The 20,166-nt window shown below is 36.7% G+C and overlaps 3 protein-coding genes across 4 annotated transcripts; 1 reads left to right on the plus strand and 2 right to left on the minus strand.

Annotated features, from left to right (window-relative positions):
* The first annotated feature begins 405 nt into the window (after positions 1 to 405).
* On the plus strand, positions 406 to 8,043 carry LOC141586025 (UTP:RNA uridylyltransferase 1). The gene is made up of 6 exons (XM_074407120.1): positions 406 to 1,622; positions 3,450 to 3,818; positions 4,421 to 4,644; positions 5,358 to 5,421; positions 6,478 to 6,674; positions 7,612 to 8,043. The coding sequence occupies exons 1-6, from the start codon at positions 579 to 581 to the stop codon at positions 7,823 to 7,825; spliced, it is 2,112 nt and encodes a 703-aa protein (XP_074263221.1). The 5' UTR covers positions 406 to 578; the 3' UTR covers positions 7,826 to 8,043.
* A 2,652-nt stretch (positions 8,044 to 10,695) lies between these two features.
* Positions 10,696 to 11,262, minus strand: LOC141587056 (1-aminocyclopropane-1-carboxylate oxidase homolog 5-like). The gene has a single exon (XM_074408475.1). The coding sequence runs from the start codon at positions 11,260 to 11,262 to the stop codon at positions 10,696 to 10,698; it is 567 nt and encodes a 188-aa protein (XP_074264576.1).
* A 1,460-nt stretch (positions 11,263 to 12,722) lies between these two features.
* LOC141586026 (1-aminocyclopropane-1-carboxylate oxidase homolog 4-like) lies at positions 12,723 to 15,983 on the minus strand. Of its 2 annotated transcripts, none has more exons than XM_074407121.1 (3): positions 15,309 to 15,975; positions 13,687 to 14,008; positions 12,723 to 13,248 (listed from the first exon to the last, which is right to left on the minus strand). In XM_074407121.1, the coding sequence occupies exons 1-3, from the start codon at positions 15,848 to 15,850 to the stop codon at positions 12,997 to 12,999; spliced, it is 1,116 nt and encodes a 371-aa protein (XP_074263222.1). In that variant the 5' UTR covers positions 15,851 to 15,975; the 3' UTR covers positions 12,723 to 12,996. The 2 variants fall into 2 exon arrangements, with proteins under 2 accessions (XP_074263222.1, XP_074263223.1); XM_074407122.1 differs by lacking the exon at positions 12,723 to 13,248 and adding an exon at positions 13,307 to 13,463 and having other exon boundaries at positions 15,309 to 15,983.
* Between the last annotated feature and the right edge of the window lie 4,183 nt (positions 15,984 to 20,166).

Consider the following 20,166-nt stretch of genomic DNA (forward strand, 5'->3'; position numbering starts at 1 on the left):
GGATTGGAGGGAGTATTATATTATATATTTGAATATACTTCTATTTTCGTTTTGTACAAATGGACTTACAAGGGTAATATATCATTATATTGTATACGAAATTCGAATCCAGAACATAAATATTACTCCTTATCATTTAACCGTTAAACTAGCTGATATCTACATATATAGTACTTCGTATAAATCTACGAGATCATGAATCTATGGTCGATATTTTAGAAAGTACAGTCCGTCTTGCTTCAGACCGCCTTATTTCAGACCACAATAAGACCTCTCACAAGTGGGAAGCACATGACCCCATGTGCTTTCCCACTCACACCCTAAATGAGTTTTTTTGTGAGAGAAAATGGTATCTATCTGACTATTTTAGACGGATATGACGAACTGAAATAAGAATTTGTGTAGAAAGTAAAAGGAATCTTAATTCTCGTGACTAAAAAGGGATGTATAGTGGGTTCGATGAAAAAAAACGAACCTGAAGACAATAACAACAGTTAAAAACCCAACACAACACAAACACATTTGACCGTTCATATTATCAACAAATTCATCACTTCCCTCTCTCTTAACTTCCCTCCATGACCGGCGGCGGCGGTCCTTACGACCTTACGCCACCGCAACAACCACCGTCCGACGGCGAATTCCTCCTCCGCCTTCTCCAAAGCCACCGAAACAACCAGCGTCAACCACCGCAACAACCACCGTATAATCTCACCCTCGATCCCGCCGTCTCCGCCGTCGGCCCTTCTCTCTCCATCCCCTCCCAAAACCCTAATTTTCAACAACAATTACAACAACAACAACAATTGCAACAATTACAACAATTACAGCAACAACAACAACAACAACAACACGGGTCTTTGTTTTCGTCACCTCCATGGCCCCACCACCTCTCTCCTTCCCCTCAAACGGCGCCGTTTCGCTCTGCTCCTCACCAACACTTCCGCCAACAACAACCACAGCAACAACAACAAGGGTTTGGTAATGGTATGAAAGATTCAAACTTTGATCAGGGTTTTGATTTGTTTAAGGAACGGGAATTGGGTTTTAATCGAGGAAGTATTACACGAAATGGGTTCGATCCGAATCGTAGAATTGACCCGAGAGTGAACTGGGTTCCTAATCATGGTTCGCCTCCCAATTCGAGGCAGTCCGGTTCTGGTTCTGGTTCCGGTTCCAGTTCAGGTCCTCCCCCAGGGTTTCCAGGGAGTAATTTGAACCAAATTCGGAACCGGGGTGACTTGTATAATGTAGGTGGCAGGGAATCAAGCAGTAGTTATAGGAGTTTGAGTGGGGTTAATGGAAAGGAGTATGAGAAAGAGGGGCGGTTTTCGAGAGGAGACAATGGGGTTGGGTTTGGAGGAGGTGGTGGTGGTGGAGGTGGAGGTGGGCTTAGTGGGCAGGTTGATCACCCTGGTTTGCCAGCTGGGAGTGCTCTTAATTCGGTTTTGGGTTCGGATGTTGAGCAGTCATTGAAGGTGTTACATGGTGGAGAGAGTGATAATGGGGTTAGTCAGGATGAAATTGATGAGTTGAGTGAGTATCTTGTCGATTCGGTTCTTGAGGAGGAGCCTTCTACTGAGAAGAGTGAGGCCAGTGATCAGAAGAAACCCCGTGACAAGGTAGTAATATTTGGATGTGTTTTACTTCTGTTTTGATGTTTAAAGTTGTGCACTTTGATTCGTTTGCGCGTTTGGTAGTTGTTTGAACTTTGGAATGGTAGCGAATGTTAGGTTGGTTTGTTTAGGTGCGAGTAATATGTCTACTAGAAGCTTGAACATATATTGGATACACTTTGTTATGAATACCTATATGTGGAAGTTGCTCTATGTAAACGTCAAAGGAATCATCATAAGTAGCTTACCATGTACTCCCTCCGCCGCGGTCATTTGTTGTCCTTTGGTTTTGGCACAAAGACCAAGGAAAGAGGATTAGGCCAGTTACTAGATGACAAGTGGATTAAGTTGAGTGTGAACGATCAAATTAATCATCAAATTCATTCTTAAAATAGAAAGGACAACAAATGACTGAGACACCCAAAAATAAAAAAGGACAACAAATGACCGGGACAGAGGGAGTATTATGTTGCATTCAGATTTTTAAACTGTTGTGCGTTTGGTAGATGTTCCCAATGGACGCCTATCTTACGTTGATTTGGTGTAAGTGCAGCTGTGCAAGTAATGTCTCTTATAAAACAGATATCAGTATGCTGTGTTATGGTTTCCTGTATATGGAAGTCACCCTGAATTAGCTAAAAAGGAATCATCATAACGAGCTTACTCTTTTGTATGGGTGCATTGACTGTTTGTTAATGTTGTGTGTGTTTCAAATTTTCAGTGGTGATTCTGTTAACATAATTGATTTGTGATTATATCCATTGGTGCGCACCAAATTATTTACGGTGTCCACAAATGGAAAGCATTAAAACTGTCTACGTCTCGTATTTTTAACATAAAGGGGTGCCGCATTTGATATCTTTGAGTTATAGTGTTGACCTGGGAGGCTGGGGCATGGGTGCATGGCATTAATACATTTTTTTAAGAAAAGGCTAGGTATAAGCTTATAAGTCTCAAATAGTTTTGAGACTTATAGAAACATCCCCACATTTTTAAAACTATATATATATAGGCTAAGTAGGCTGGCATGGCATTAACACAATTTTTTTGAAACTTGTAGAAAAAATTAGGTATAAGCTAAGTAAGCTCAAATAATCAACCAACCATGGCTATCTGCCATTCCTCCTTAAATTATGCCAACTTTGCAAGGATTATCAGTGATGAAGGGGCCTATATAAATGTGGGCTAGCAACTTGTTAAGGGTCACTAACAGTCATTGGTTAGGGGATGAGTGATAATAGGAGGGAGGGATAACAATTATTAACGGTCTTTGAATAAGGAGCGTCTGGTTTTATGAGCTGCAGCATAATCTTGTATGGGGGTTGTGTCATATACTCATATCCGACTTTCCCCAAGGAGGATACTAGAGAGAAGCTAGGAGTGGTGATGGTATGGACCTGGCTATGTAGATGGCACTCTAGTTATTTATTTCCAAAGATGGTGGCTATAAAAGTAATATTCTCGTTTGTGGTACAGAGTTTTCTGTGTTTGCTATGGCAGCATCAATTCTATCCGTGGATTTTCATCTATTAGTGGTTTATGGTTGAGTAAATTTTGCAAGACAGGAAAGAGGCAGGTTTATTTTTGTTAAATTTTTGTTCTATTGCTGTAGCGAAATTGCGTGTGTAATTTTGCAGTATAAAGGCCCTGAAGCAATATGCGAGCTACATTGTTTCTTCTTTTCTTATATCCCACTGTTAGACATCATGTTGTCACAGTTTTGTTCCGTGACTTCTTTGACCAGTAAGAGTTAATATTAGCTTGCAAGTTGCAATCACAATGCGTTTTTATTTGTTTTATGAAATATCCCTTTTGTGTTGTGCCTTCATCTAGGATTTCAGATCAGATGCCAGAGGAAAATGGATCCTTCCCCAAAGGACAAGGAACTCTAAAAAAATGATTGAGTGCAGGAGAGATATACATAGATTGGCAGTCCCGTTCCTTGAAATTTACAAATCCCTAATACCACCAGAGGAGGAAAAGTTAAAGCAAAAGCAGTTGATGTCGTTGCTGGAGAAACTTGTATGCAAAGAATGGCCACATGCTAAGCTGTATTTGTATGGTTCATGTGCCAATTCCTTTGGAGTTTCAAAAAGTGATATTGATGTCTGCCTTGCCATTGCTGATCAAGATGTCAATAAAGCAGAAATATTGTTGAAACTCGCTGATATTTTAGAATCAGATAATCTCCAAAATGTGCAGGCGAGTCAAACTAGTTTCTTTGTTGCAATTTTGTCTTGATCTCTTCTACCGGTGATTTTATCGGTCCTCTATCAAGGGTCTGGATGTTTTCTTTACTCACTCACTCGCTCTTTCATTTTTTTCCTTTATCCTTGTTAGGCCACTCACGTCTAACCCCAGGCACATCGCACACACATCCATGTTTATTTGACACTTCACTATGTGGTTGTTTGCAAGTATTCAACTTTCAAAATAAACGTTTTTGAGATAGCAAAACACATTATAGACTTGTCCAGAGCTGTTATATTAGTAAAACTACGGGCTAGAATTGAATCATCAGGAATACATGTTTTTCCTTGAAAAGTACTGAAACTCTATTCGAGTTGGACAATAATGACTGGCTCTTATTCACTAATAAATGACCACTGAAGAGAAACTGTTATTTATCTCAAGGTTCTATTCCTCTTCTGTTTGCTGCATAATTTGGGGGGTTGTATATTTATTCCTCCAAAAATTCAAACTGAAGTTGATGAAGGAGCATTATTTACTTTCTTTGATACTTAAGTTGTGCTTCCAGTTGATATGTTCTTTGCTGATTAGTGATTACTTCTCTTGGATTGCAGGCATTGACCCGCGCACGGGTTCCCATAGTGAAACTTATGGATCCAGTTACCGGAATCTCGTGTGACATTTGCATTAACAATGTTTTGGCTGTTGTCAATACAAAGTTGCTCAGAGATTATGCAGAAATAGATGTGAGACTCAGGCAGTTGGCCTTTCTTGTCAAACATTGGGCAAAGTCCAGAGGCGTCAATGCAACATACCAAGGAACATTGTCGAGCTATGCGTGAGTTTTTCTAGAGTAATTGCTACCTTGCTGTATGACTGAATTTATGGAGTAGCTAATGGTTCAAAACGTTGCATTGTTCTGTTTGCACATCATTTTTTATACTTAAAACCACATACCTACGGGAAGAATTGCTTTCTTTGTTGTTCTGTCCTTAATGTTACCATTGATATGAACTTTAACTAGCGACCTAAAATTTTAAAGTGACAATACTATTTATTTTTTTATATGGCTTTGTTGGAGGGAAGACGTTAGTTGAGTCAAACGAGCCAGTGGTTGTCTACGCAACAATTATATACCTTTTCACTAGATTAAAACTAGTAGCTTAGTGTTTTCCATTTAGTGTAACAGTCTTTGTCAGTCATGTTGGCGCTACACTTGAACTTAGCTCTACACTTAAAACTCTCTCATGGCGGGTGGGAAGATTTATAATACGAGTATTTTCTTGTGATGTTGATATGTGCATCCACCATATATTTTTATGTGTCTTCTGCAATCAGAAACGGTTATGTGGTCGTTTTGGTAATTTTGAATTGGTTGTTTTAGATTGGGTCAGTTTTGGGCTTGAGTCATTTTGGGTCTGATTGTGGGGTTGGGTTACCTGTGCAAATGGTCAGTTCTGATAGGTGTAATTACCTGTGTACATGTATCTTTAAATATACAAGCATATAGTGATGTACTCCGTAATAATCAGTCGTAATTTACTTATGCAGGTATGTACTGATGTGCATTCACTTCTTGCAACAGCGAAATCCTCCTATCCTTCCATGCTTACAGGTTACATTTTCTAACTTGCTGATCACTTTTGTGTAATTGTTCTCTGTTGCTTTTTACTTGTTAGAGTATGTGGTTGGCTTATACTAGTTCTTCAACATGACTCGGAAACGAAATTGTGGAAACGTACCAACTATTTTTGGTAAATATCATTATTTTTTAGTTAGGTTGTACTCCCTCCATCCCATTTTTATTTTTATTGTCCCCCTTTGCATTTGGGATTATTTAAGAAAAGATGGTGAAATACCAATCCTACCCTTTGAATTTAAGGGAATGGGGATAATATCACTGGGATGAAGATGGTAGTAGCTAAATTATCTAGGGACAATATTGGGAGTTTACAACTTTTCCTAACTAGATTTAGAAAGGGGGAAATAATTATGGGATAAATTTTTAGAGGGAAGGGGACAATAAAAATGGGATAGAGAGAGTATTTCGGGAAAATGATTTATGCAAGTGCTTTGAATCATCCGATGTTATAGAAGGACTCGCAGAAGGATAGTCCCTTTTGCTTATTATTAATGGCCATGGGGATAAAAATGCATTTTTTAGAACTGCAGAAGCAAGAATTCTTGTGTACTCGATCTTTACCACATAATTCATTTTTACTTTGTATTTCATGGCAATTGAAAGGTTTCCAAGGTCATTGAGAGAAAAAATTGTTTTTCGAATAGGATACTTTTTGAATGTTTTTCGCTTTCAATCTCAAAATCAGTGGGAGTACTATCTATGAGGCTATGACGCAAGTTGTGTATTTAGTCTCTATTATAATCTCATTACTTGTGTCTCATAATTATCACTCCTTCGACTTAGAAATGCCTTCTATATTTTCACACTGGGTTGAATGTGAGCTCTTCAAATCTGTATAGTCGAAATTGATCATGCCTCGGGGCTCAGGCTTCCATGTCCTAGATTCATATTACAAGCAAATCCTATAATTGCTACCATGTCTTAGATTCGTATTAAATGCAAAATGTCTTCTATTGGACTTATGAAACTTCTCTTTAACATTAATATATTTCTCCTTCTTGAACGTAAACTGTTTTTGCTCGATTTCAGGGCATGAAGCCAACTTATGCTGTGACCATTGATCACATTGACTGCTCTTTCTTTGACCAAGTTGAGAAACTTCGCAATTTTGGGGCCCAAAATAAAGAAAATATTGCTCAACTTATGTGGGGGTTCTTTAGTTATTGGGCATATTGTCATGACTATGCAAATACAGTCGTATCCGTTCGAACTGGAAACACCCTCAGGTGAATCTCTATTTTTTTTGCAATCAGTTGCAAACTCTTGTTTCTCCTATTTGCAACTTCATGCTTTCACTGGGGACTAGTTCTCGACTTTTTTTTTAATACCAACCCTACAACCGTCAAGAAAATTTTCTTCTCCATTTTATGTGGACTATGTTGTTATAGCAAGAACTTTCCACCTTCCTTGGTTTCGAGGACAAATATTTATCGTACTTATAGTCCTCACTAGGGAGTTATGGTATCGCACTCTTGTCAGACAAGACCCTCAAGGTTATGGTCCTTACGGATATGGTTTCTGTCTCAACCTGTTATCAATCCGAGACTTCTCTTAGGAGAGGCAAAAAGGGAGGTCCGCTTGGCAATTTAGGAAGAGATTATTTAATGAAGCATTTAGTCGTAAGATATTTGACGAGTTTAAGCTTTACCTTTCAAGTCTCAAATATCTGACCATTTAACTTTTATTAAACTCAAATAATTTTAATGTCGCGATGCAATGTCAATTTGGCATGTGTTCTCGTCTCTGGCAAACGGGTCAATCAGGTTGGGGTCGGGTTCGAGTCAACTTCCGGTCGGGTCATTTCGGGTCTATAGATTTTGGGTCGGGGCGGGTCATTTCGGGGTCCGGACAGCTATTAGCCTATTATCAAGTTATTTGTGGATAATGCTCGTAATCGGTTTTCAACATTTAACACACGGGCCGGATTATACTGGGTCGGGTCAAGTTCGGGTGTCGGGTCGGGTCAATTTTGCCAGGTCTAGACTCTTTGCGCCCATGCACTAGACTGTTCAAGTATTGCCAGTCCGATACTTGGATATGCACATGTGCCTGAGTTACTGACCCCTTGACCAGAATCCGAGTAATATACTACGAGTAGTATTGAATGAAGTATGTGTGTTCCCTTTGAGGCATTTAATAATCATTTCCTTAATTATTCTGCAGCAAGCATGAAAAGGATTGGACAAGAAGGGTTGGAAACGACCGCCATCTAATATGCATAGAGGACCCGTTTGAGGTAACCCATGATCTAGGTCGAGTTGTGGACAAGCACAGCATTAGAGTTCTCCGAGAGGAATTTGAACGCGCAGCTTGGATCATGCAGTATGATCCTAATCCCTGTGCTACTCTCTTTGAACCGTATGTTCCTCCTCCGTAGTTCTGTGTCCTTTTATTTTCCCCTCTGGTTTTTATGTCAGCGAACATAGCTGTAGTTAGTTGCCCTAATTGTATAGTGGCGACGGGTTTTGGTTTGTCTAATATATCAAGTAATTTAAGGGGATAGCGTGGGGTTTTAATTTAAGGTTTGTCGATGTAAAAAAAAAAACCGTGTTATGATAATGTTATTGCTCTTGCAGTATAAGACAATGTTTCTCATTTTATGCCTTACTACTCGAATAGGATTTGGGTCGGTTTTGCGTTTGATTCTGTAGCTGATATTGTACTTCCGACTTTATGACCGCTACTGATTAATACTATGAAACCACATACCTTTTGGTGTAAAGGGTGCCACAAGGGCGATTGTGATGCTGACGGGGTTTGAACCTAGGTCATGAGTATTATTACATTTACATGGCTTTGCCAACTAAGCTAGTTGAGATCTGTAAGTTAGTGTTAGATACACCCTTAATTCCATAATAATCATTTAACCTTTTAAAAAATTGTTTTGATGTATATATAATTTGAAAAGTAAGGAAATTATTATGCGATATACCCTTAAACTTGATCGAAGGTCAAGCATTTCCCTTCTTATTTGCACGAGAGTTCGTTTTAATTGTACAAGAATATGGGTAATGCACAAATGAGAAAATATTTTTCATATAATAATACAAGACAAGAATATTAGTGTAAAACCGTCTTATAGGAAATCGCAAGTTTTAAATACAAAGTTATAAGAATACACTCCTATTATGTTACACAGTTATTATAGGGTAAGGCGATCTTAACTATGCGACGTCTTATACTGTTTACAACATTCAAGTAACTAAGAAACAACTACAACTCACAAACTTATTATTACTCCCCACATTTTTAGGTCATCTCTATGTTGGGAGATCCGTTTACACAATATTAGTGTAAAACCGTGTTACTGAAAACCAACTACACAACAATGAGCATCAGTAGTGTTAATAGGTCATCCCTAGGGTAGGGATCCGCTTACACAATACTCCCTCCGTCTCAGTCAATTGTTATCTATTCTCTTTTATACAAAGACCAATGCATGTGAAACAAACTAATAAAATAAAGAAACAATTGCCACCTGCATACACTATCCACTTGTTCAATACTTGCCCAAAATAAAAATAGATAACAAATGAATGGTACATCTCAAAATGAAAATAGATAATAATTCACCGGGACAAAATGAGTATTAGCGTAAAACCGCGTTACTGAGAACCAACTGCACAACAATGAGCATCAATAAAGCCCAAAATCGAGCCCAAACTACCTTGAAGCCCATCAGGCCCAGTAGTATCCACAACCAACTTAGCCACATTACCCACATCATACTCAGTACACCCATCATACCCTTCTAACAACCTCTCCATATCCCGCCACGTCTTCGGCTTATGCCACCCACTCTCCCCACCACCCCTCTCCTCCACGCGCCTCCGCCACGTGTCACAATCCGTCGGCCGACACTCCACGATCACCACCTTATGACCCGTCTCACGCGCCATACTAAGAAGCATGTCAAAGTGTGCGCGACGGGAGAGTGGGGAATCAACAACGATGGAAAGACCGAGTTTTAGCTGCGTGGATGCCACGCGCCATAGCGCATCGTAGGAGAATTGGTTGAGGAGGGTTGACGGTACGGTGGAGGAGAAAGAGAAGGTAGCGTCGCGGATATCGTCTTTGTCTAAGAGAGGGCAGTGTAAGGCTGCGGCTACGGCTTTTGCTAAGGTGGTTTTACCTGTTCCTGGATGTCCCTTCATTGCTATTATTATCTTACGTTGTTTCTCCATTTTTGTGTTTCTCCTTAATTTGTTTTTTTTTTAAAAAAATAAAAAAATGGTGATTAATTGGATGGAAATCACTTAATATAAAAGAACTCACGCAAATGTTGGTGTTGTTTTACGTCACTTTTTTTTTTTTTTTTTTTTTTGAGTTATTGTTTTACGTCACTAGAAAGTACTTGTTTTCATCCTTATCCTTTATTTTTTTGGATATATGTATACAAGTGTACATACACTTCTTTTAGCGATAACTTCCTTATCAGGTCGCTTTATCGAATACAACAGTCTTATTTAAGAATTTATGACCTGATAAGTAGGTTTCCACTTGCGTATATAAGACAAATCTTTTGTTAAACCCTAGGCATCCTTCTTTGTCTCGTCTTCCATATATACTTGGTGTCTATACTAGTATGGATCTCGCGCATGCATGTGCAGTATTTATAGTCCTTCTTTGTACACCTCATTTAGCGATAACTTTCTTATTATCAGGTCATTTTATCTTATACAAGAGTCTTATTTAAGAATTTATGAATCATTGTTTCTTCGTTTTCTGGTTTATACCTTTTGGTGGAACAAGTTTTCCTCTCTGTTTACTTTCATTTACCTTGAACGTAACTTGTTTTGTCGACAACTACCAAAATCACTATTCCGATAAAAGAAAAACAGGATTTCGGCGTTGAATGACTTATTATAAGTCATTACGACATTATTGAGTTTATTATACATCATGTATAGCCATGTCCGACTATCACTACGACATTATTGAGTTTATATTACACACACGTGTGTATACACCAACTACATTCTGGAAGGTAATTGTATTAGTCAAACCGAAACACTTATAACTAGATTCTGGAAGGTAACTGCATTAGTCAAACCGAAACACATATAGAGTATGTGTGTCATATAAAGTATGTGTTTCGGTTTGACTCCCATATACTGTATATGTGTTTCGGTTTGACTAATGCAGTTACCTTCCAGAATATAATTGGTCTCTGTATACACAAGTACATATATATAAGGGGACTACATCTTGGTAGACGGCTGCGTTAGTGAACTGGAACCCAAAACCTCAAACTCGAAAGTGATCGGCCAAAGACATGCTGCCAGGCTTCCTGGCGATAAACTTCTCAATCAATTCCGAAACTTTAAATTGCCTGAATAAGGCTGGATTTTCGGGTGAAGTTAACTCATCAAAAGGTCCACACAAGTTCTCATCGTCAAACCTTGGACTGAAGAAGGTAGCAATTGACACCCGCGGCTTCTCCCAAGGATTAGCATATACACGATGTGCCCCACTCTTGTACTTATCATTCGACAATATCTGGAATAAGTCGCCAATGTTGATAACTAGAGCACCATGAACGGGTTTGAGATCGGTCCATTTACCATCATTCTCGACTTGAAGTCCACCCACCATATTTTGGAGCAATATAGTGAACATGGTATAATCGGTATGAGCACCGGTCCCAATGGTTTTGTTGGGCTCGGGACAACGTGGATAATAGTGTCCCGCCACGGCTCTCCTTTCCAAAAGTGGTGTTCCCTTCAATTTATCGGAATTTAGTCCCAAGCCTTCGGTCAATAGCCCTCCTAGTCGTTCGGCTAATAGTGTCACCTCTTTATCCCACTCTAGCATTTCATTCCTACACAACCATGTATATATTGTTGTTAATCGTAACTTGGGGTCATGAGTAAGTCTTACTTAGGACAAAGTATCTGTTTTATCTGTAAAACGGATCTAAATACTACCACATGGTGCTAATAAGGATAAAACTTTTGGCATTTCCTAGGCAACTTGTCCTGTGATTTGGTATCTGGTTCAATGTATACGACAAACAAGCCCCTTGTGTGTATACTACTTGAATTAGGCCGGACGATCTTCAGCATTTTCCTTTATAATTCCTTTAGAGAGATTTTAACCAAAGGTAACAAATAATTGAGACGGACAAAATATCATAAAAAGTTACCGTGGAATTAGAGTGAACTAGAAGTACCGAGAGTAGTCTAGCTTTTGCGAAGGCTTCCGACTCTTTACGTCGATCATATATGTGTTCTTTTCGTTGTTTATCGTAAACGTTGCTGATGATATCCATTTGTGATTATTGTAGGAAATGTTGGAGGATTTTGGGTCTTGTTTTGTGTATCCATTTTTTAAAATTCAGAAAAGTTTACGGTGAACCGGACCGAAAAAACCGTAATTTCGGTCCACCGTACAAAACGCACCGACCGTGTACGCCCTCCCTACAAGCTAAGTATGGACCGTTTAATTGTGAATGAATGTATATCTTGGATTTCTTGGTATTTGGAGAAGTTTGGAGTGTAGTAGTACACAGATTGTAACTAATCAACAATGGTTTGTTTTATACGGGAGTCGTTTTAATCATTTGGTTACTTTTGGTTAAGGTATCATAAAAAATATAAAAGATAAAGAAATGATTGAGATTTGAGACGGAGGGAGTAATGCAGAGTATGGAGTATGTCAAGGTGAGCAGCGGTCCATACGGAATTTCTTGTTTGTACAATCATCACCCAATGACCTGTCCCACCCGCCATACTGAGAAGTATGTCAAGGTGGGCGCGCCTGGATAGTGAAGAGTCGACAACGATAGAAAGACCGCGTTGGAGGTGCATGGATGCAACAGTCCATACCAAATTCCTTGTTTGTACAATCATCGTATGTTCGTATATGTAAAAATGATGGAAATTATACTACGGTATTAAATTTCCTTACAAAAAGAGCTTTTATATGAATATACACGTTTCATGATATTTCCTGATACGGAGTACATTTCACTAAGAAAAGTGAATTTCTCGAAATGTTAAGAGTGAAATAGTATACCCGGTTGCTTGACTAACTTACTGATATTATTTACCTCAATCACTTTTTACAAACATTTAATTTGCTACTGTTGACATTTGATGTAGCATGTAAAAAAAAAAGACATTTGATGTAGCATGTTCGAGTGTCAAAGTTGAGGCCAACGCGTGCTGACGTGGACCCATTTCGTGTAAATAGTTAAAAATGGGCCATATTTTTGTAAATATTTTGGTTTAGAACGCCATTTAAGAAAAAAATTCTAAACAAAAACAATCTGTTTAAATTACAGTACTATTATACAATAATGCTCGTTATGAAAACATGTACGAAGTACTATATCTATTTTACAGTACCGAGTTTATTTTAGACATGTTCGACGATTACTACTACATTACCGAGTTTATTTTAGACACACTCGTGTATACAAACAAGTTACATTTCGGAAGGTATATAAGTAACCGCGTCTCAGTCACACTCGCACGCATATGTACAAACTGACTACTACTGATCACTCGGAAGGTAGTTGCACTAGTACACCGGCGACCCACAACTTCAGAGTCGAAAGTGATCGACCATAGACATGCTGCTAGCATTCCTAGCCATAAACTTCTCAAGCATATCCGAAAATTTAAGCTGCTTATACAAAGCTGGATTTTCGGGTGAAGTTAACTCTTCAAAAGGTCCATACAAGTTCTCATCTTCAAACGGTGGGCTGAGGAAGGTCGCGATTGACACTCGCGGCTTCTCCCAAGGATTAGCATATACACGATGTGCCCCGCTCTTGTACTTATCATTCGACAATATCTACATCACACATGTAAAGTTTCAGTAAACTCATTGTATTAACACAAATTCTGGTTTCTGAAATTAAGACTTTCCTGAACATTTTCTGATAAAAAGTTACCATCAGTTATAACTTTTTATTATTTAGTATTAACTTTTTTTAAAATTTTCTTGTCTTTATCATTTGACAATATCACACTATGTGCCCTGCTCTTGTTCTTATCATTCGACAATATCTACATCAAACACAAGGTTTTAGAAAACAAAATGCCAATTAATTTTAAGATATAATTAAACATGTAAAATTTCAGTAATTCTGGTTTCAAACGTCTGAATTGGTCTGAAATTAAGACTTTCATGAACATTTCCTGTTAAAAAGTTACCATCAGTTATAACTTTTATTATAGAATGGTAAAAAAATTCTCGTGTTAAGGGAGACTAACTGTTATTATTAATTACCTGAAACAAGTCGCCAATGTTAACCACGAGAGCACCATGAACAGGTTTGAGATCGATCCATTTACCATCATACTCGACCTGAAGTCCCCCAACCATATCTTGGATCAGTATAGTAAACATGCCAAGATCGGTATGAGAAGCGGTCCCAATAGTTTTGTTAGGCTCAGGACATTGTGGATAGTAGTGTCCAACCATGCCTTTTCTTTCCAAAAGTGGTGTTCCCTTCAATTTATCGGAATTTAGTCCTAAGCCTTCGGATAACAGCTCCCCTAGTCGTTCGGCTAAGACCGTCACCTCTTTGTCCCACTCTAACACTTCGTTCCTGCACAATCATGTATTGTTGTTAAGCGTAACTCCGGGTCAAATATACTTGTAGGATTTTTGGGTAATCGGGTCAATTGGGTCTGATTCGAATCATTCAGGTCATACTAATTACTAGTACTATATAAAGATTTGTCTATGCAAGTACAGGTCACATTAATCCGATTCGAACCATTCAAAACAGGTCAATTTTATCAAATATATATTGATTATCGCGATTTTTGTTAATTTTTGAAGCAGAGAATGCTAAGTATCGTTTTTAAGTTAATTACTTTGTACCATTTCATGTCAATTGGGGTTATTTTGAATAACAACTTGTGGCGGTATTCGTCTTGATGAAAAGAGGTTAAAATGTCAAATATACTCCCACTTGCGTAGTTGAGTATATAAGACAAATTTTTTGTTAGTCCTCGGGTATCCTTTTTTGTCTCTGACTGCCATATACTACCCCTCATATCCACTCATTTCTTCCCTCTTTCTGTTTTAATGATAGTCGGATTTTTTTTCCGTCTTTACTTTTTTTAGAAGGTTTTGTGTGGTCCAAATTCAATTGTATGTGGTTAGAGTGTTTTGTGTGGTCCAAAATCATTTTCTTAGTTCTTGTACAAAATAGAAGGGGAAGAAATGAGTAAATAAGAGAGATTATAATTGATTTTTTTAAATTTAAGACAAATATTATCATCTTAAATAAGAACAAAATACTCCGTATGTGTTGGCTCGAGTGAAGTTGAGATTTGGGTTATATTGGGCCTATTCATCACTCATTAGGTCAGACTTTACCGGGACAGGACATGTTATTTCTACTTCACAAATTTAGCCATCCTAAATAATTTTTAACCCTTTTTTTTATTGTGAAGGCTTTTTAATCGAATGTAAATAAATAATTGAGACGTAGAAAATATAGTAAAAATGAATTAGAGTGAAAATTGACAAAAATCCAGAGATCCTTTGTAGTAACTTTGTACGAGGTCTCACCTGAAACCAGGAGGATATTACCTTTTTTTATCTTTTCCTAAAGGTTTTTTAATTGAAAGTAAATAAATAAGTGAGATGTACTAGAAAATATCCTAAAAATGAATTAGAGTGAAAATTGACGAAGTACAGAGATCCTCTGTAATAACTTTGTACGCACTAGGTCTCACCTAAAAACAACATGATATTTACTTTTTTATCTTTTCTTAAAGGTTTTTTAATTGACAGTAAATAAATAAGTGAGACGTAGAAAATATCGTAAAAATGAATTAGAGCGAAAATAGACGAAGTATAGATATCTTCTCTAGTATCTTTATAAGAGGTCTCACCTGCAAACTTCAGGAATATCCATGGGATCAACAGGATTAGGAGACAACCGAACCGAAATAGTATCACACCAACTAGCAGCCATATACTCAAACAAGTCATGATACGACGAAAACCCGAAACCAGGACCACTCGCTAGAATATCTTCTCGATACTGTCTCTTCTTTTCCTCGTCCGGAAGCTCGTGTACTGCTTGTACAACATCGAGCAGTCGGTCGAGGTGAGACACTGGCACAACATGGTTAATCACTTGGAAAAATCCATATTTTGTTGAAGCGTCTCGTAGTTGTTCGACTACCTTAGCATGGTCCATCGACATGTCAATGACTGGTATTTCGAGATTAGGGTCGTTGTTTTCGGTTTTTTCGTAGTAGAATAGAGTTTCGGGTGGGTGGTGAAACATTCGAGGGATTCGAGTTATGCCTGAATCAACTAGACCTTTAACTCCGAGTCTAGTTTTTCCGAACGCTTCCGATTCTTTACGTCGATCATATATCGGTTCTTTTGGTTGTTTATCGTAAACGTTGGTAGTGAGGATTTCCATTTGTGAATTTGAGTTTGAGAGAAGTAGTTAATAATTTTATGAACTTTTGGACTGTTTAATTGTGAATGTATATCTTTGATTTCTTGGTATTTATAGAAGTATGAAGTGTAGTAGTGGCACTAACTAGACTGTTTATATGGATGAGTACTATGGTGTCACTTGTTTCGATTCAGTTAGTCTTCCTTAAGACGGATTAAATAGTACTTTTATCATTTTATCTGACCTGTTTTAAATTTAAGACGAATATACCCGATTTAAATATGAATTTGTGATTTTAATTGTAGTGTAACTGACAATCGTTTAAAGTTTAAAGAAAAAAAAAACAATGGTTTGACTTGTATGGGCCATGGGGTATGATAATGTAGTTTATGTATTCTTGTGTACTTCTTAAACGTAGGTTTGTATAATTAAAAAAGTAAGTCTAATTTGCATAATGACTATTTTCGATTGTCTTAGGTGGTATGAGGATTGAACAAGATTAAATTAGGTTTAAACAAATTGTTGGTTTGGTACAAGGTCTTTATTATACGTTCTAATACTTTATCCGTTTTTGAAATAATTCTCATTTTCACTATCTGATTATTTTTCAAGTGACCTTCTAATATCCCGCTATTTTATCTCATCTATACAATTATTATTATTATTATTATTATTATTATTATTATTATTATCCCCTTTAACCCACTTGCAACATCATAGACGAGTTTTATTGTTGTTTATAGTTATAGTGATACTTTTTGAATCGCACAATTTGCGTTATTTTAGAAGGTATTTGTAATACGAATGAGTATGGAAAATAAGGCGATTAGGTACTAGGGGGAAGATCAAGATACAATTTCTTTAATCACAAGATACAATAAACAAGTATATGCATTATTAAGGAGATTTGTCCATGACGATCAAATTGACGAAATGATGGCGATTTGAATTTAATAGGGAGATACAGTAAAAGGCGGCTGAGCCATATCCAGCCAATTGACCATGGTCCATGTGCTAGCTAAGGATGAAATAATGGAGCGATCAACTTGTAGTTTTGGTCTAACTTGTACTCTACTTCGTATTTGTGTTTTGTCACTTTATTGCTCTTACTCTCTTAGATCGCTTTTAGGGTCGAGGTCAATTGGTGAGGGTAGTGCTGGTAAGTTGAAGTTTATATACTAGTTTTAAACCCGTGCAAATTGCATGGGGTCGTTGTTTAAAATTTTGTTATCATTAAGAACGTAAAAAAATATTCTAAACTCTGTATTCGTTATATGTTTAGGAATTTATAGTCATATTGTTATTTTTTTTTGCAATCAGAGAGTTTGTACATTGTGAACATAACGGTATTTTAAATAATATAACCCGTGTAATTATTTTTATACTTATTATTTCAAATACAGCAATATAAAATATAAAATATTGTGTCAAAAAATATCAAATAATACAAATTTTAGATAAATAGTTTCGCACGTTATGAAATGAAATTTCATTAAGCACGTATACCATCGTGAACGCATAATAAAACCATATCGTAAATATTTACTCATCCCTTTTTTTTCAACTCATAGAGGTATACATTTTGAACTTGTGTACAATAATCCATCGATAAACATTATCACAATAATAATAATAATTTTTATTATTACTTGTAGTTGGGTTTAGCCATGTAGCCGGTGTACACCCGTTAAAATTTGACTTGACCCGTAAACCTGTCCTAATCGGAACACGTTTGTTCAGATCAAAAACTCGTAAAGTTTCGACCCGTGATTTAATTGTTCCCACCCTAAAATGACCCGTTATTTGAAAGTAGAATCCTGAGTCATCTGACATGTCAAACCCTATAAGTATGATGTCTAGTATAACTTTTTTGCATAAATTGACCACATATTTGAACAACTCATCTAAAATGTGACCTAGGAAGATGTAAAATGTTACAAATTCTTTTTTAAGACGATTATATCAATTTTATAATTAAAACTGGTTAAATAATATTATTCATTCGATAGATAAAGACAAAAGAATAATATTTAGGAAATAACAAAACATTATTCAATCTATATCTCAATAATTTAATATTTAATCCGTTTTAATTATAAAACAAATACCGTGATAAGATGAACTTTTTGACATGATTTTGGTCTACCAATTAACCCATTTAAATAACACTATGCATATAAGTGACAATTGGTCTCCCTTGTGACGGGTTACCATTTGTGACGGATATTTTGTGAGATAAAATGGTAACAAAATGGGTTAGTGGAGAAAGGGGACCACATGAATAGTGTTGCAGAGAGAGAAAAAGTGGGTACATTGTGAGGTAAAATGGTATCCGTCTTCAGTTTGTGACGGATATGTCATGTCTTCAATGAGAATTTGTGTATAAGTGAATGACTTATGACTTATATAATGAAACAATACCATATAACACAAATACTACGAAGTACATAGAAGTGAAAACCTACACTCACATAGTCACCGCCTAACCTCATACAGTATTACCCAATTTGTGTGAAATGTGTTCATTCTAAATAAATCGTTTACCCAGTTCATTCATCATTTTTGTTATTGTTTCACTATTACTTGAGTGATATACAACTCAGATTCTTCTCTTTCTTTCTCTTGATCATTTCTCTTCAGCCGCTCGCTCTCACCCACTCAAATTATATGAAATTACTCTCACACAATACCACTTACTATTTGCCTTCATAAATGAAGGTTATATTATAAGGATTGAAAAAAAAAAGGTAACATATGGATATTTTTACAAACGATTTATGGCTTTTGTAGACGATAATCTAACTTTTTATATTAATATGCATATTTTCAATTAACACTTTTTTTCACCATTTTTCTTTTTCTACTGAATTCGTTTTATTTTTTTCCTTTTTCCATGATAATTTCTTTGATTAATTTTTTTGGTATTTTTCATTTCATGCAAATTTAAGATATTTAATTATTTCAATTTTTTCTTTTGAGGTCTCTTTATAACGATATTGAGAGACCGTCTCTCGAAAGTTTTTGTGTTATTAAAAATGCCATCCATGATCTATGAAATTTTTTCAAGTTTTTTTATTTTTATTTTTGTTGTTGCCATTTTTCTCTTGTCTCAGTTTTCTGGGTTTTTTATGACACTAATTTTTCAAGATTTTTGTTTTTATCGATTATGTAATTTAATTAGAAACATTTATGTGATATCATCAATTGTATATCCCGACATTAAATTATGTAATCATTAATTTATACTTTTATTTATTGTTCTATATTGTATTGGCAAAGGTTATTTACTAATCAAAATAATCCTTACGAAATTTTTGTTCGAGTTGAGTTAAGTTTTGGACAGCACAAAATTAAATTTTATTATTTTTGATTTTAATCAATATTTATGGAATCTATATATCACAAAATTGCTTTAAGCAAATCATCATATGCAAGGGAATTAAAATGATGCATAGAAGGTGGGTCACCAGAAAAGTGGAACTTTGAAAATTTGACTTTTAACCACAGAGTGACACGTAGGCTCTGTGGTTGTTCGTTTAATAGATAGGATTTGGTTGTTGTCGAATATTTATTTGGTTTGTTGGATTTGTGCCTTGATTCTGTTAGTCGTCATTCGAACAATTATGCGGGTGTCTCGCTTAACGGTATCCGTATTTATTATTGGGCTAGGTCTATCTTGGGCCTTTACTAGGTCATTCTGTATTAGGTCTTAAAAGTATTATATAAACTCTCTAAGCCCCTACCTAGCAGTCATACCGTCTGAATCTGTAATCTGAAAACTCTTCACATATCAATAAAACTCTCTGCCTTCTGCCCTGTTGACGTAGCTAACACACCGTTAGTGAACCACGTAAATCTGTGCGTTTGTCTCTTTATTGTTCTTTTATTTGTTCTTTCTTGCTTCCGTTATAACATGGTTGCAGGTACATTGGGACGACGTTAGCAGACAAGAAGACTACTAGAAGGATTCTACACTCAAATTTCATCCGTTGCTCCTCAATCGTTTTGAGGCTTCTTTGTTGGACCCGAGAAATCGTCCGTGTTATTTACGGACATTTTTGTTCCGGGACCCTGATGTCTCGAAAACCGTGTTATACACTCTATTTTCAGCCGTTCGGGAGGCCATATCGGGTCGTGCTTCTTTTCCTCCCGGTTTTCTACCACGTTTTCGGGGCCGCTTCAAGAGTTACCTTATTCAATTTCAGCCAAGTATTAAAACAATTTTATCGAGTATCCAATTTTTGCCCGAGATTTGTTTATCGTACACCAACAGCCTTAAATATCATCCATTGCTCCTCAAAATTTTTGAGGTAGCTTTGTCTTACCGGAGAAACCGT

The sequence above is a fragment of the Silene latifolia genome, chromosome 6, assembly GCF_048544455.1.
Source record: "Silene latifolia isolate original U9 population chromosome 6, ASM4854445v1, whole genome shotgun sequence".
In the NCBI taxonomy this organism is placed as follows: domain Eukaryota; kingdom Viridiplantae; phylum Streptophyta; class Magnoliopsida; order Caryophyllales; family Caryophyllaceae; genus Silene; species Silene latifolia.